Source organism: Schistocerca serialis, chromosome 2, assembly GCF_023864345.2.
Source record: "Schistocerca serialis cubense isolate TAMUIC-IGC-003099 chromosome 2, iqSchSeri2.2, whole genome shotgun sequence".
Lineage (NCBI taxonomy): Eukaryota > Metazoa > Arthropoda > Insecta > Orthoptera > Acrididae > Schistocerca > Schistocerca serialis.
This window is the reverse complement of record NC_064639.1, coordinates 601,016,926-601,028,984: the sequence shown is the minus strand read 5'-3', so window position 1 is coordinate 601,028,984 and position 12,059 is coordinate 601,016,926. Positions and strand designations below refer to the sequence as shown.

General features: G+C 38.2%; 1 protein-coding gene across 1 annotated transcript; it reads right to left on the bottom strand.

Annotated features, from left to right (window-relative positions):
* Positions 1 to 6,125: 6,125 nt before the first annotated feature.
* LOC126455639 (2-(3-amino-3-carboxypropyl)histidine synthase subunit 2) lies at positions 6,126 to 7,839 on the bottom strand. The gene has a single exon (XM_050091403.1). The coding sequence runs from the start codon at positions 7,673 to 7,675 to the stop codon at positions 6,257 to 6,259; it is 1,419 nt and encodes a 472-aa protein (XP_049947360.1). The 5' UTR covers positions 7,676 to 7,839; the 3' UTR covers positions 6,126 to 6,256.
* Between the last annotated feature and the right edge of the window lie 4,220 nt (positions 7,840 to 12,059).

Sequence of the window (12,059 nt, the reverse complement as noted above, 5' to 3'; positions counted from 1 at the left end):
TTTTCATCAGTTATCACATATGTGAAAATCATGTTGTACATGACTTATCAATGAAGTAAATAATAAAAAAATAGCAAATATCACTTAAGCGGTAATTTCCGGACAGAAACAACACACAAAAATAAGAAAAGGTATATCTACAGCGCTCTCTCTCTCTCTCTCTCTCTCTCTCTCACCCACCCACACACACACACACACACACACACACACACACACACACTTATACTAGAGAAAAGAATTACTGTGTTTTTTATGATCAATTATGAATGCCTGTGTATGTACGGCTCAGCAATTATCTTGCACTTCGTAATTTTTGGGTGTTATGAAAAACAAAATAAATTCAAATAGTTAAGAAGGTTTCACTATATTGGCACAAACTCAAATAATCAATACTCTTACAGCTAACCCTATAAGACATTTATGAGAAAAATGTAAAGAATATGAACAGGAAACTACAACCTGTTCATAAATTATTTAGAAGCTCTGTTGGCCTATTTAACAATTAAAATAATGTAATTTTAACACATATTTTCTAAAAACTCTTCCAGTAAACGTCTATTACAGTCTGTAACGTATTATTCAATCTAATTGTGGCAGTAAACTTTCCAACTAGGACAGCTAAATACTACATCATTAATAATATATTTACTGGCACATCAAAGGAACAAAATCGTATCACAAAACTAATAAACAGCCTATAAGACAATAACATGAAGTTCCTTGCTCGGGGTAAATAGTGAGCATGTTAAAAAGTCTAATATGGAGTATTTTAGAGAATTGCTTAAAGGTATGAATGGGGAGATGTTTACTGTGATCACAATATGAATGAAAAGTACATGTTCATTAACAGTCATTATGTTTCTAGAAAACAGTAATTCAGATTAAACAGAAGCCAACAATAAAACCATGGTTTACTCAATGACTAAAGATATCTTGTATGACAAGAAGGAAACTGTACCTGTCAGCTAGGAACAGCTCCAATACTGATGACTTAGCTTACTGCAAGAAATACTACAGAATATTAAGGAAAGTAATATAGAGATGTAAGCAAATAAGCTATGGGAAAAGGCAGCAACATCAGACAACAAAATAATAACAATATGTGATATAGCAAAAGAGTAGACAGCAGAACTAGAAAGAAACAGGGGCACATAGCTTTTGAATTGGTATACATTGGTGACAGATGGGTATAGTGCGTCAAATCTTTCTAAAGAATACTTTATACCTTTTACAGACAGAATGGGATTATCAGTGCCAGTAACTAATGCCCTAGAATACGTACAATAGCCGTTAGAAATAATTTGTTACATGAATATAGCACTGATGTCACCAAGAGAAAAAAGGTAAATAATATCTTTAAAATCAAGGCATTATAGTTATTATTGGTAAATATCAACAAAGATAATTAAAGTGTGTTCTAGTGAGGTTAGTAAAACCTTACATTACTTGTGCAACCAGACTTTTATCATTGAAACATTAACTGAAATGTGCCAACATTAAACCTCTGTTTAAGTAAGGGCACATGGAAATGCCATCAAACTACAGACCAGACGGTATTGCTTTTTCTGGTTTATCTTGACAAACTCTAATCAGTTACATGGTCAGATGCAGGGTTTGTTTTCGTTTGCAGATGGTACGAGTATGACAATAAATAGCAAGCTGAGAATAGTTTTAGAAAGGGCTGCTAATGAAATTTTCATAGACATTAATAAATGTTCTATAGCCAACTCACTGTCATTAATCTTTGGAAAAGATCCACTATACGCAGTTCAGAAGATGTACAATGTTTCACCCCACGCATAATGTATGAAAAACTGCAGACAGAAGACACTGACACTGTTAAATTCCTCTGTTTAGAGCTTAATGATAAATTCAGTTATGAGGCACATACAACAAATTGCTGAAACACTAAAGCAAATCTTTATTTGCAATGCACATGCTGTAAGGTGTGACATAAAAATAAAGAAACTGGTATACTTCGGTTACTTTCACTCTGTAAGGTCATATGGTATCACGTTTTAGGGTAACCCTCCATATCAAACAAAAATTTTCAGAGTCGAAAATCATGTAATACATATTATTTGTGGTGTGAATTGTCTAGCATCCTGTAGCAGGCTGTTCAATGACCCATGTCATCTAATCTGTTGATATCCAAGACAATTCAGTCCACTTCCAATTCCCTGATTGTCTTGAAATTTGCTCACATTATTTGATAGTAAAACAGCTGTAGTATGCTCAACAGGATTACCACACATCTGTAATGTATACCATTAGTAAAGGTCACTGTGGTCTGAGAACTACATCTTTGATCGCAACCATTGCTCTGATTTTTTAAAAATATCATTAGCAATTGCAGCTGAAAACTTCTGATATAAGGAATAACCCTAATCTCTTCAAAGAGGGCTGTGAAGCAGATAAAGGCTTCAGGGCACCCTCTTGACAATGTTTTGGAAAACTGTCTCTAAGAGGGGGAAGAATCGGTAGTAATGGCATGAGGATGCAGAGTGCAATGGAAGCCATTGCATTCACACACTGACTGCCACATGCATGGTTGATGGATGTTTCACTACCACACCAGGCTAGGCCACAAGGCTCTGTTATGGCCAGCAGCAGCCTCGTGGCAGTCAACATATTAAAGACACACCATGTGTATACATGGGATTAATAGCCTGTAATTGTAAAAGTGCCATAATGACATCATCATTGGCAAATGATTCTGGATTTGTATTTCTTTCAGATCTTATTGGGGGGGGGGGGGGGGGGATGATCGCCAACGCAAAGGTAACTGTGAGAAAAAGATTGAAAAACTGGTGAAAGAATACATCTTACAACATTGTAATGTGGAATGTAGGAAGAGTAAGTTACTGTGGACATTTCGGTGACAGGGTTATCCTCATAAGAATTGAAAGCAAACCAATGCCAATGACAACAATTCAGCTGTATATAACATTATAAACAGAAAATGGAAACACAGAGTGAGTATATGAGGCCAATGAATGGATAACTCACTGTGTAAAATGGAAATAAAATACTAATAATCATGGTGGATTGGATTTGTAGTAGAGGAAGGAATAGAAGACAGAGTTATGGGAGAATATGGGCTAATTAGTAGGAACGAGAGAAGAGAAAGACTGCTAGAATTCTGCAATACATTTCAGCTTGTAATCGCAAATACACTCTTCCAGAATCACAAGAGTAGCAAATAATACTTGCAAAAGGGTAGGAGACAGAAGAAGATACTACATGGATTACACCATAGTGAGACAAAGATTTTGAAATCAGCTACAGGATTGTAAGTCATACCCACGAGCAACCACAGACACACATCACAATTTAATACTGATGAAAGGTAGACTGAAGTTGAAGAGGCTCGTCAGGCAGCATAAGTGTGTAACAAAGTGGGGTATTAAATACTGAGGAATGATAATGTGATCCAGTCCTATATCTAAACCTGTTTGTGAGTTTACCAGTAATTTTACAATCCCCTGGCTGCATTACAAGCAATGCGCAGGTTAAGTCACATATGGGGCTACCACCTCTAGGTGTAAGAAGTACAACATTGAAATTTCGAGTAACAAAGCAAAAATAATGGCATTCCAAGGAAAATAACCCATCAGATCAAAAATTGCTTTGGATAATTCAGTTTTCGAACAAATGTCTCAAATCTCTTATTTAGGCTGTGCTATAAGGTTTGATTTGGACCCTGATATTGAAAGTAAAATACCTAGTTCCAAGCTGTCAGTGGTACCATTAGCAGAACACTGGGCCATAAAGTACAAAAATAAACTATCATGAAATTCTATAAAGTAATGGCGGTTCCAGTACAATTCTACTAAAGTGAAAGTGGGGTTAAAACAAAGGCTGCAAAAGAAGAGATATGATTAGAAACAAAGATATTAGAACAGAATTAAATATTTTCAGCTTGAATGAAAAAATTCAAAAATACTGTGAAGATTGGAAACACCACCTCATGAGAATTCCAGGTCACAGAATTCCTCAGAAGATTCTGAATTACAAGCCAAAAGGGAAAAAGGTATTAAAAGGGGCATTGGAAGGCCTATAAAAAGATTGATTGTGAGTTTGAAACCTGCAACAGCCTAATCCTAGAAAGAATGATGATGATGATGATGATGATGATGATGACGATGAGGTGCATGCAGTAAACATAATGATAATGAATACCACAGTAGGCAGTTCAGTTGGAGTGGTATGAACACCCTTAACAAGAGCAGTCACAGAAGTTGTGATAGACAAATAAAGGGATAAGGAAGGCACATGAGAAGAAACTATCGATAACAGAAGAAAAACTTCCAATAAATCAGTGGAAGAATCTAATATATAGATGTCACAGAAAATACAGGAAGTCACATAGGGATGAAAGCAACCGGAGTGCTAGGAAACTACAGAGGAATGGTTGCAGGAAAAATGTGAACAAATCGAAAACAAAATGTCTATTGAAAAACAAAACTCAGCATATAGAAAACTAGTAATAACTTTTGGCGAACTTCAAAGTTAAGGGCTTCAACATAAAGAGACCAAAATGAATTCCACTATCAAACGCAGAGGAGAGAGGAACTAGGTGGAAAGAGTGCAATGAGGTCCTGTAAGAGGGGACGAATTGTCTGCTGATGTGGCAGATGAAGAAATGGGTGTTGGATTTGTAAGATATATGGAACCGAGTATTAGTCAAAGTATGTCACGGGTTCGAAAAGCTTGCAATGAAACAGGGCAGAAAGGATACATAACATTTCTTCCCAATATTTGAAAGCATACATTTGGACTTTCAGAAGAACGTAATCCACACAGTTCCGAAGACAGCAGGGATAGACAAAGACGAGAAATATCACAGAATCCGCTTATGCATCTAAGTTGTTAACAAGAATAATACAGTCTAAAACAAAAAAAGATGATGCTCTGTGAAGGAATTATATGAATGGGATGGATATCAGTGGAAGATACCTAAATGTACAGACAAGCAAATGATTACAATTTAAGAAAAATTGGACGATTTATTCAAGTTAAAGAGCTTCGCAAACTGAGTAAGTCAGTAACACACTAGTCCATCTCTGACCCTTATGCGCACAGCTATTTGGCTTGGTACTGATTAACAGAGCTGTTGGATGTCCTCTTGAGGATTATCATGCCATACTGTGTCCAGTTGAAGCTTTAGATCATCATTGGTTGCTCATGTTTGAAATTACATTCAGCTTATGCTGAACATGTGATGTTGACTCTTTTTCATTGTGGTGAAAGATAACTGGGGCATTGCTGTCCTATAGTAAAAAAACCACGCACTAATTTACTGTAACTGGACAAAACAGTGGTCCAAGAGAACATTTCTTCTTAAGATAATTTTGTGTTACATGCAATGATCATTTATTTTTATGCTGTTTCATGAAAAGTAATCCTTTTTTATTGTAAGGCACCATTATCTCAAAGAACTTTCATCACAAAAAACATCCACCATAGTATAAGCTAGATGTAATTTTAAATGCGAATAGCCATTTGACAATGACCCCATTAGCTGTGAACTGGTAAATGTGCAAGACTTTAAAATTGTCATTTTTATTTTTGATATAAATGAATTGGTCAATTTCAAGACACCAGTCTTGTCTCACTGCAATCACCCACATAATGCTATGACTGGCTAAAAGGGAAATTCAACACTTCTAGAAGTATATCGGAACTCTATAATGAATAAAGACTCTGACCTTCCAGATGAGACAGAAGGTTAGGAGGGAGAGTTCAGTCAAAAGCTCTGCTTCATGGTGCATACTACAAAAAACAGCGTGTAAAGAAACCAAAGGTACTTAAAAATCTTCCACACTTTTTAAACTGTTTTGTTCACATATGTAGTTGTCTTTCCTCCATTTCTGTACAGTTACTCTATTATAAAGATGTACTATGGATGTGTCTACAATCACAATAAAACATATGTTCACTCTCTTATTTTTCATATCATTCTGAAGACTGCAAAACAAATTCACCAATATACTTGATGGCCAGAAAAGAAACTATACTGACACTTATATCTGACAGGTACCTGTAATGTAATTTATTGGCATACGTTTCAGGAACATATATGAAAGCAGTTCTTACAGAGCAGTAATATTATATCAGTCAAGTCAGGCTGCAAAAGTTTCTTTTAATGACAGAAAATACAAGACATAATATCGCAGTACAGTCATATGAGCTTTACAGAAAAAAAATGTGTCCAGCTCACATAGGAGCATTATTTATACAATAAGTCCTTCACTTAAGAGTCAGGCTCATTATCATAACGCATAGGAATACCACTTCTTCCTTTTGAGGCATGCTCCACTTTAGTTTGCCCTAAATTCTGTTCCAGACCCCTCCAGCTTCTACTAGCTAAGAAATGGCTTCCCGATGCACCATGCAAAGAAAGTGCAGTATTACTCTTTAGTGATACCGTACTGGTACCAGAAACTTCGTTCACTGCTTCTTCATCATATTTTTCCATAGTTTGTAAGTGACCTCCTGTAAGAGACACATTTGAAAGATCATACTGTAACCAATCAACTGATGTGTTCATGTCACTGTCATCACACAAGAAATCTTGGAAATTTGTGAGATAAATGTTACTCCATGGCCTGTTAGGATTACATGCAAGCTCAAAATCATATGCTGTAACCAATGGCTTAAAAAATCTTTCATTTGTGAAAGAATTCTCTGGGCAAGCCAAAAGCACAAAGACATCAATTTCTGGGAAATTTGCTAATTTTGGAACATTAGGTTTTCCTACTACTACTATGTAACATTTCTTTCCTCTTTCCTTTGCAATATTCTTAATTCTGTCGATAGCTGTAAGGTACTTTGAAATACCTAAGGTGCCTACTAAAATACCAATTATCCTGGCATCTTTCACTTTCTCGATTAGAAACATCCGTTTCATAAGAAATTTATTGTTGCTAACGTTATGTGCCCTTAAGACATTGGCATCAAATGGATCAAAAATAAAAACTTTTGCACCAGATAGTTCTAAAACTATATTTTGAAACGTCCTTTCATTCTTCCCTAAAAATACAACAGTGTAATCACTAATTACTGTTTCTCTTGGAACACTGAAACACCTGCCACATATAACATTGGATTCTTCTACGTGCACACTGATGTTTAGTGAAGGAATGAGCAAATTACTGTAGTCTGAACACAGTCTCTCTCTTATTCTACTAATACAATGTTCATATGCAACGTCATATAAAAGTATTAAGTTCTCATGTTTCTGGAAATTATTTGTGAATTCACAAACAAACTGTTCAATATCTAATGAATATTTCTCGAAAATATGCAATACTGGTATGCGATCCGTGAGGCTTAAACATGCGTGGCCGAAATGAATGATTGCGTCTGCATTAACATGCTGTGCAGTAACTTCATCAACACAACAGCTACCATAAGATGTATCTCCCAATATAAACACCTGATTATGAGCCAACAACTTTTGAAGTTTTAAAGAGACATCAACGGAATCTGGCAACAGTTTATCTGGAAACTGGAGGCAGATCGTCTTCGCACCAATTTCTCTTATCCATTCTGCACATCTTTCAATTTCGTAAACAGTGTCCACTTCAAATGCAGGAGCTCTTTCACGTAAGACGTCAACCTCAATGGTCCTCTCTATGGCAGCCTTTCCGTCACTACTAAACTGTGTCATGCTTGAAGGATATTTGACATGGCGTGTCAGAATACGAGTCCGCTCTTGTAACTGCAAAAACACGTTATCCTCTGCTTAAAAACTTTCACAAACTTTTAAGTGTAACACGCCACCCACTAAAGCATAATCGTAAACACACGTGCTCCAAAGTTTACATGGTGTGAGTAAAGTCAAAGTTACTCTTTAATGTGATCGATATTTTTTGAGCAAATATCAAAACAGGCATTGGTATTTTAACAAAGGAAAAAAAGGAAATTTAATTTACTTTAAAATTAGGAACGGGAAAAGTTAATATGAAAATTATCAGGTATCTTCCGTCAGCAGTCGAAAAACCTTTAATATCCAATTCTTCTAGCAATGCATCATTACGGTGGATTCACATTTGACGGAACGCCACCGTCACGTCAAAAGATTATCCTCTGCAGTTCAAATGGTCTGGTGGCATTCACACACGCCGTCAACAGAACTTTATCGTCATGTCACGTCAAGATTTCTCGGGCAGAATGTGTCAACGGTCCATTGTGCAGCCTACTTGGCGCCAAGTGTTACATTAAGTACACAACGTGAACTAATACGAATGTATACCCCACTGACTGCTATCATATTCATATTTTTCATATTTGTGTGAAATCTTATGGGACTTAACTGCTAAGGTCATCAGTCCCGACTGCTATCACGGAAAGATCTTAATGTGTACTGAGGGACAATACTAAGTTAAAGTATTTTATTTTAGACACTGAAGGAATACATTGCAAAATAAAGTTCAATGTGCTCGACTCATGATTTTTCCAGTGGAACAGAGAAAAGAGGAAACCGGGATTAAAGCTGATGCAGCATGCAGAAGTTTAAAATAAGATTCGTAATAAATTAATGAGGAACAGCAGGTAGCAGAAATATACGGAAACATAGTTCAAGTGCACTAAAACGGCCTATCTAGACATACCGTAAGCAAACCTACAGCTTCTGTCTAGGTAATACTGGACGTCTAAAACTTGAATTTCTCATCGTTATTTTTATTTGTATTTTGCTTAACATGTACAAAACTATTTTCTAGACATTCAGAAATATTTATAGAACGATGACTCCTCCTCTTCCATCCCTTGTAAGGAGCGTGGAACTCTCCTTCACAATCTCGATTTTTTTTAACAATTTTGTAACCCAGACTGTTTTTGCTCTCTGTTCCTCATCATCATGTGCAAGAGCAGTAATTGCAAAGTACTTTAAACTGGATTTCGGCATTTTATGACGATCTACCTTGAACTACGAAATTGCGCCTCTGCTGAGGACCTTAAGTCTTACAAATGCAACGTCTTTGAGCGGCCAGGACTGGTGAACTGCGCTACGAATGAGATTTTGACTACACATACAAAGAACTGCTACAATATACTACATAAAGTAACTGAAGTAAAAGTGAAGTGAGACGAGCAGAAACCACTCGTTTATTCAGAGATAACAATTACACTGAAGTCACTGTACTTCATGATGGTCCCCTGGACGTTACTAAGAGTGAGACATTGTTCTTAATAGTGTGTGTGATCCCCAGGGATGGCAATGTATGATTTGCAACGTGTTCCCATGCTGGCCACATAGTTGGTAAGCAGTTCTTGTAGCAGAGCATTTCATCTTCCACCAGCGCAATTGAGAGCTGCTGGATGGTCATTTGTGCTTGTTGACAAGCTGCAATATGTTTCTGAAATGTGTCCCACACGTCCTTGATGGGTTTTAAGTTAGGGAAACAGGCAGGACAGTCCATTAGCCGAATATTCACTGATTCCAAGACGTTCTCCAACTGCGCAGTTCGATGCTGTCGCACAATGTCATCCATAAAAATAAAATCTGGGTCGAATGCACCTCAGAAAAGACACACATGGGAAAGGGATATAATGTCACAATAACGTTGGCTGGTGAATGTATTGTGTTCGAAGATGGTGAATGTATTGTGTTCAAAGATTTGGAGGTCAGTATGCCATGTCATAACACCTAGACCACCAAACTGGTCCTATTCGACAATGTTTGTAGATGCACTATGTATCCTCATACGGCGAGAGGTAGGAGTGCTGTACTGCATCTGCAAAGACAAGCTATTTGCGTTTTGTTTCATACTTATTATTATAACAGGAGAGACAGATATTTTTTGAGGTGATTGTTTTTTTAGGGGAACAACGTAATTATTTATTGTCCATGGTGTTTTTAGTCTCCTCATCAGCAGATATATGTATGGATGCAGATAAGGTGGCATCGATCTTGTGGCAGAGTTGTGCAGAAAGCTATTACAGATGGCGTGCGTGGAGCATTACATGGGCAGGTCCCACTGACCCAGGTTTTTAGTTGCTGACGATGATAAGCTGGGCCAGTCAGTTCCTAAACTGAAATCAGCTAACACGTACCTAGCTTTCGCACGTTTGTAGTGGCAGAACAGTTTTATGTCATTCTCATGCCTGTGCAGATACAAAAGTGGCGATGGAGGATGTTCTTATTCATGTGACGCCTTTACTTCCCTTTTAATTGTACTATTTTGTGGCCACCATGGAAACAGAATTTTTACAATGCTGGGACGAAAAGTTCTACCTCGGGAAGCAACAACAACAGCTGTAGCAGGAGCAGATGCAGGAGCTGCTTAAACAGAATACAGAATTAATCAGCCCTTATGCCACATTGGCATAGGGCCAGGAACCTTCAGAGAAGCCCTCTCTCATCTGACCCCAGTATCATTCATCAGTTTCGATAAGCCTGTGGAAAGGTGGGAGAATTACCTGCCCCTGTTCTTGCTCCATTGCCAGATAAGTGGTATCCTCAATCCAGCTGATAAGGCTACCATGCTACTGTCCAACAGTATGGGGTTGAACAAAACCATGCAAAATTTAAAGCCCTCTACTGAGTCTGCAACATTTAACTTTGAGGTGCTCTGTCCATTGCTTGTGCGGTATTTTGAACATCAAACCCATATGATGGTGGCACAGTTGCAGTTACATCAACATCACAAGCACCCCAGGCAATCAATGTGGTCTGGACAGTCACATTGCAAAGTTTGTCATGCAAGTCTCAGTTTGAGTGTCCCCGGTGTGCTACCTTGTATGCAGACTCACTAATTAGGGATGTGATTGTCAGATTAGCACTCAATCCTAAGGTCAAAACTGGGGTATTGACCTTGGGTTGGGTTGGGTTCATTTGGTGGAAGAAGCCAAACAGCGAGGTCATCGGTCTTGTAAATAGCCTGTTTATATGTTTGTATGTAGGCAGCACTATAGAATGCATTAATATCACTGACAGCACTCTGCACCCTCATTAAGAGACTCTGTGGTTGGACAGACTTGTGGTTAGCAGTTAGCGAGTGGACGGCTTGGACATATGTCCTTCATTGATACTCAGTGTTGGTAGGCCATGCATTGTAAAATGAAGATGGATGTAGTTGGTAATGTTTGGGTAGTGGAATTATTTACGTGTTGTGTCTTCCTTTCCATGCTGTGTGGTTCTTTAGTGGATACAGGAGTGGGGAACAGATGCCATTCATGCACAGAGAATTCAGATATTAATTTATTCTACATATAATATCAAATAATAAAAATAATACATCAATTTGTTGCTACATCTGAAGTATCAGTTCCAAACAGTAGTTTTGAATGTAGAAATTATAAATCTGCCACTCATCAGTACAGTGTCATTTCAGAAGACAACAAGCCCTGGCGACTATGACTGTCTGTAAATGTTATTCAACTAACAAACATACAAGATTGGGTCAGTGCATGAATGTTTCAACTTAGGTACACCCACCGCTGGAGCTCTGGAGAGAGGGGATGCTTACATTGCATTGGCATCAGCATAATCGTTCGTGGCAGCGCCCTTGTGCCTCGCTGGTGGCTATAGGAAAAGTGGCTGCATAACTGGCAGTGCTCCTATTTGAAAGTACAATTGATCATATAGCAGCAGATACCACAGCCTTCCCTGCCCAACTTGGAAGATAGGGGGGGGGGGGGGAGGTGTGTGCCATGGATGGTGATGAGGCTGACTGTTTGGCTGGGGGCAGAGCAGACCAACCTGTGTCTTGACAATGAGTATTGTGAGGGCCAGGGAAACTGCCCCAATAAACCAGATGTAATATGCAACCAATAGCATAGGTAAGAGCATGGAGGGTGTTGCCGAGGGTGCCATCAACTAGCCACCAGTGACAGCTTTGATGTCCATAGGTGAGGCGACCCGTGGGGTTGGCAGCAGTGGGGATGCAGGTGGGCAGGTAAAGACTTCATTGGTGAGATGTCTGTGAAGGGAGACACCTGCTCACTAAGCTGTTTAGGAGGCTCTATTGGAATGGATGGATGTGGCTGCATCACGGCTCCTGGACGTTGTACAGTGAAGAAATCCGAAATAGTTTGATCTTTGGCAGGAT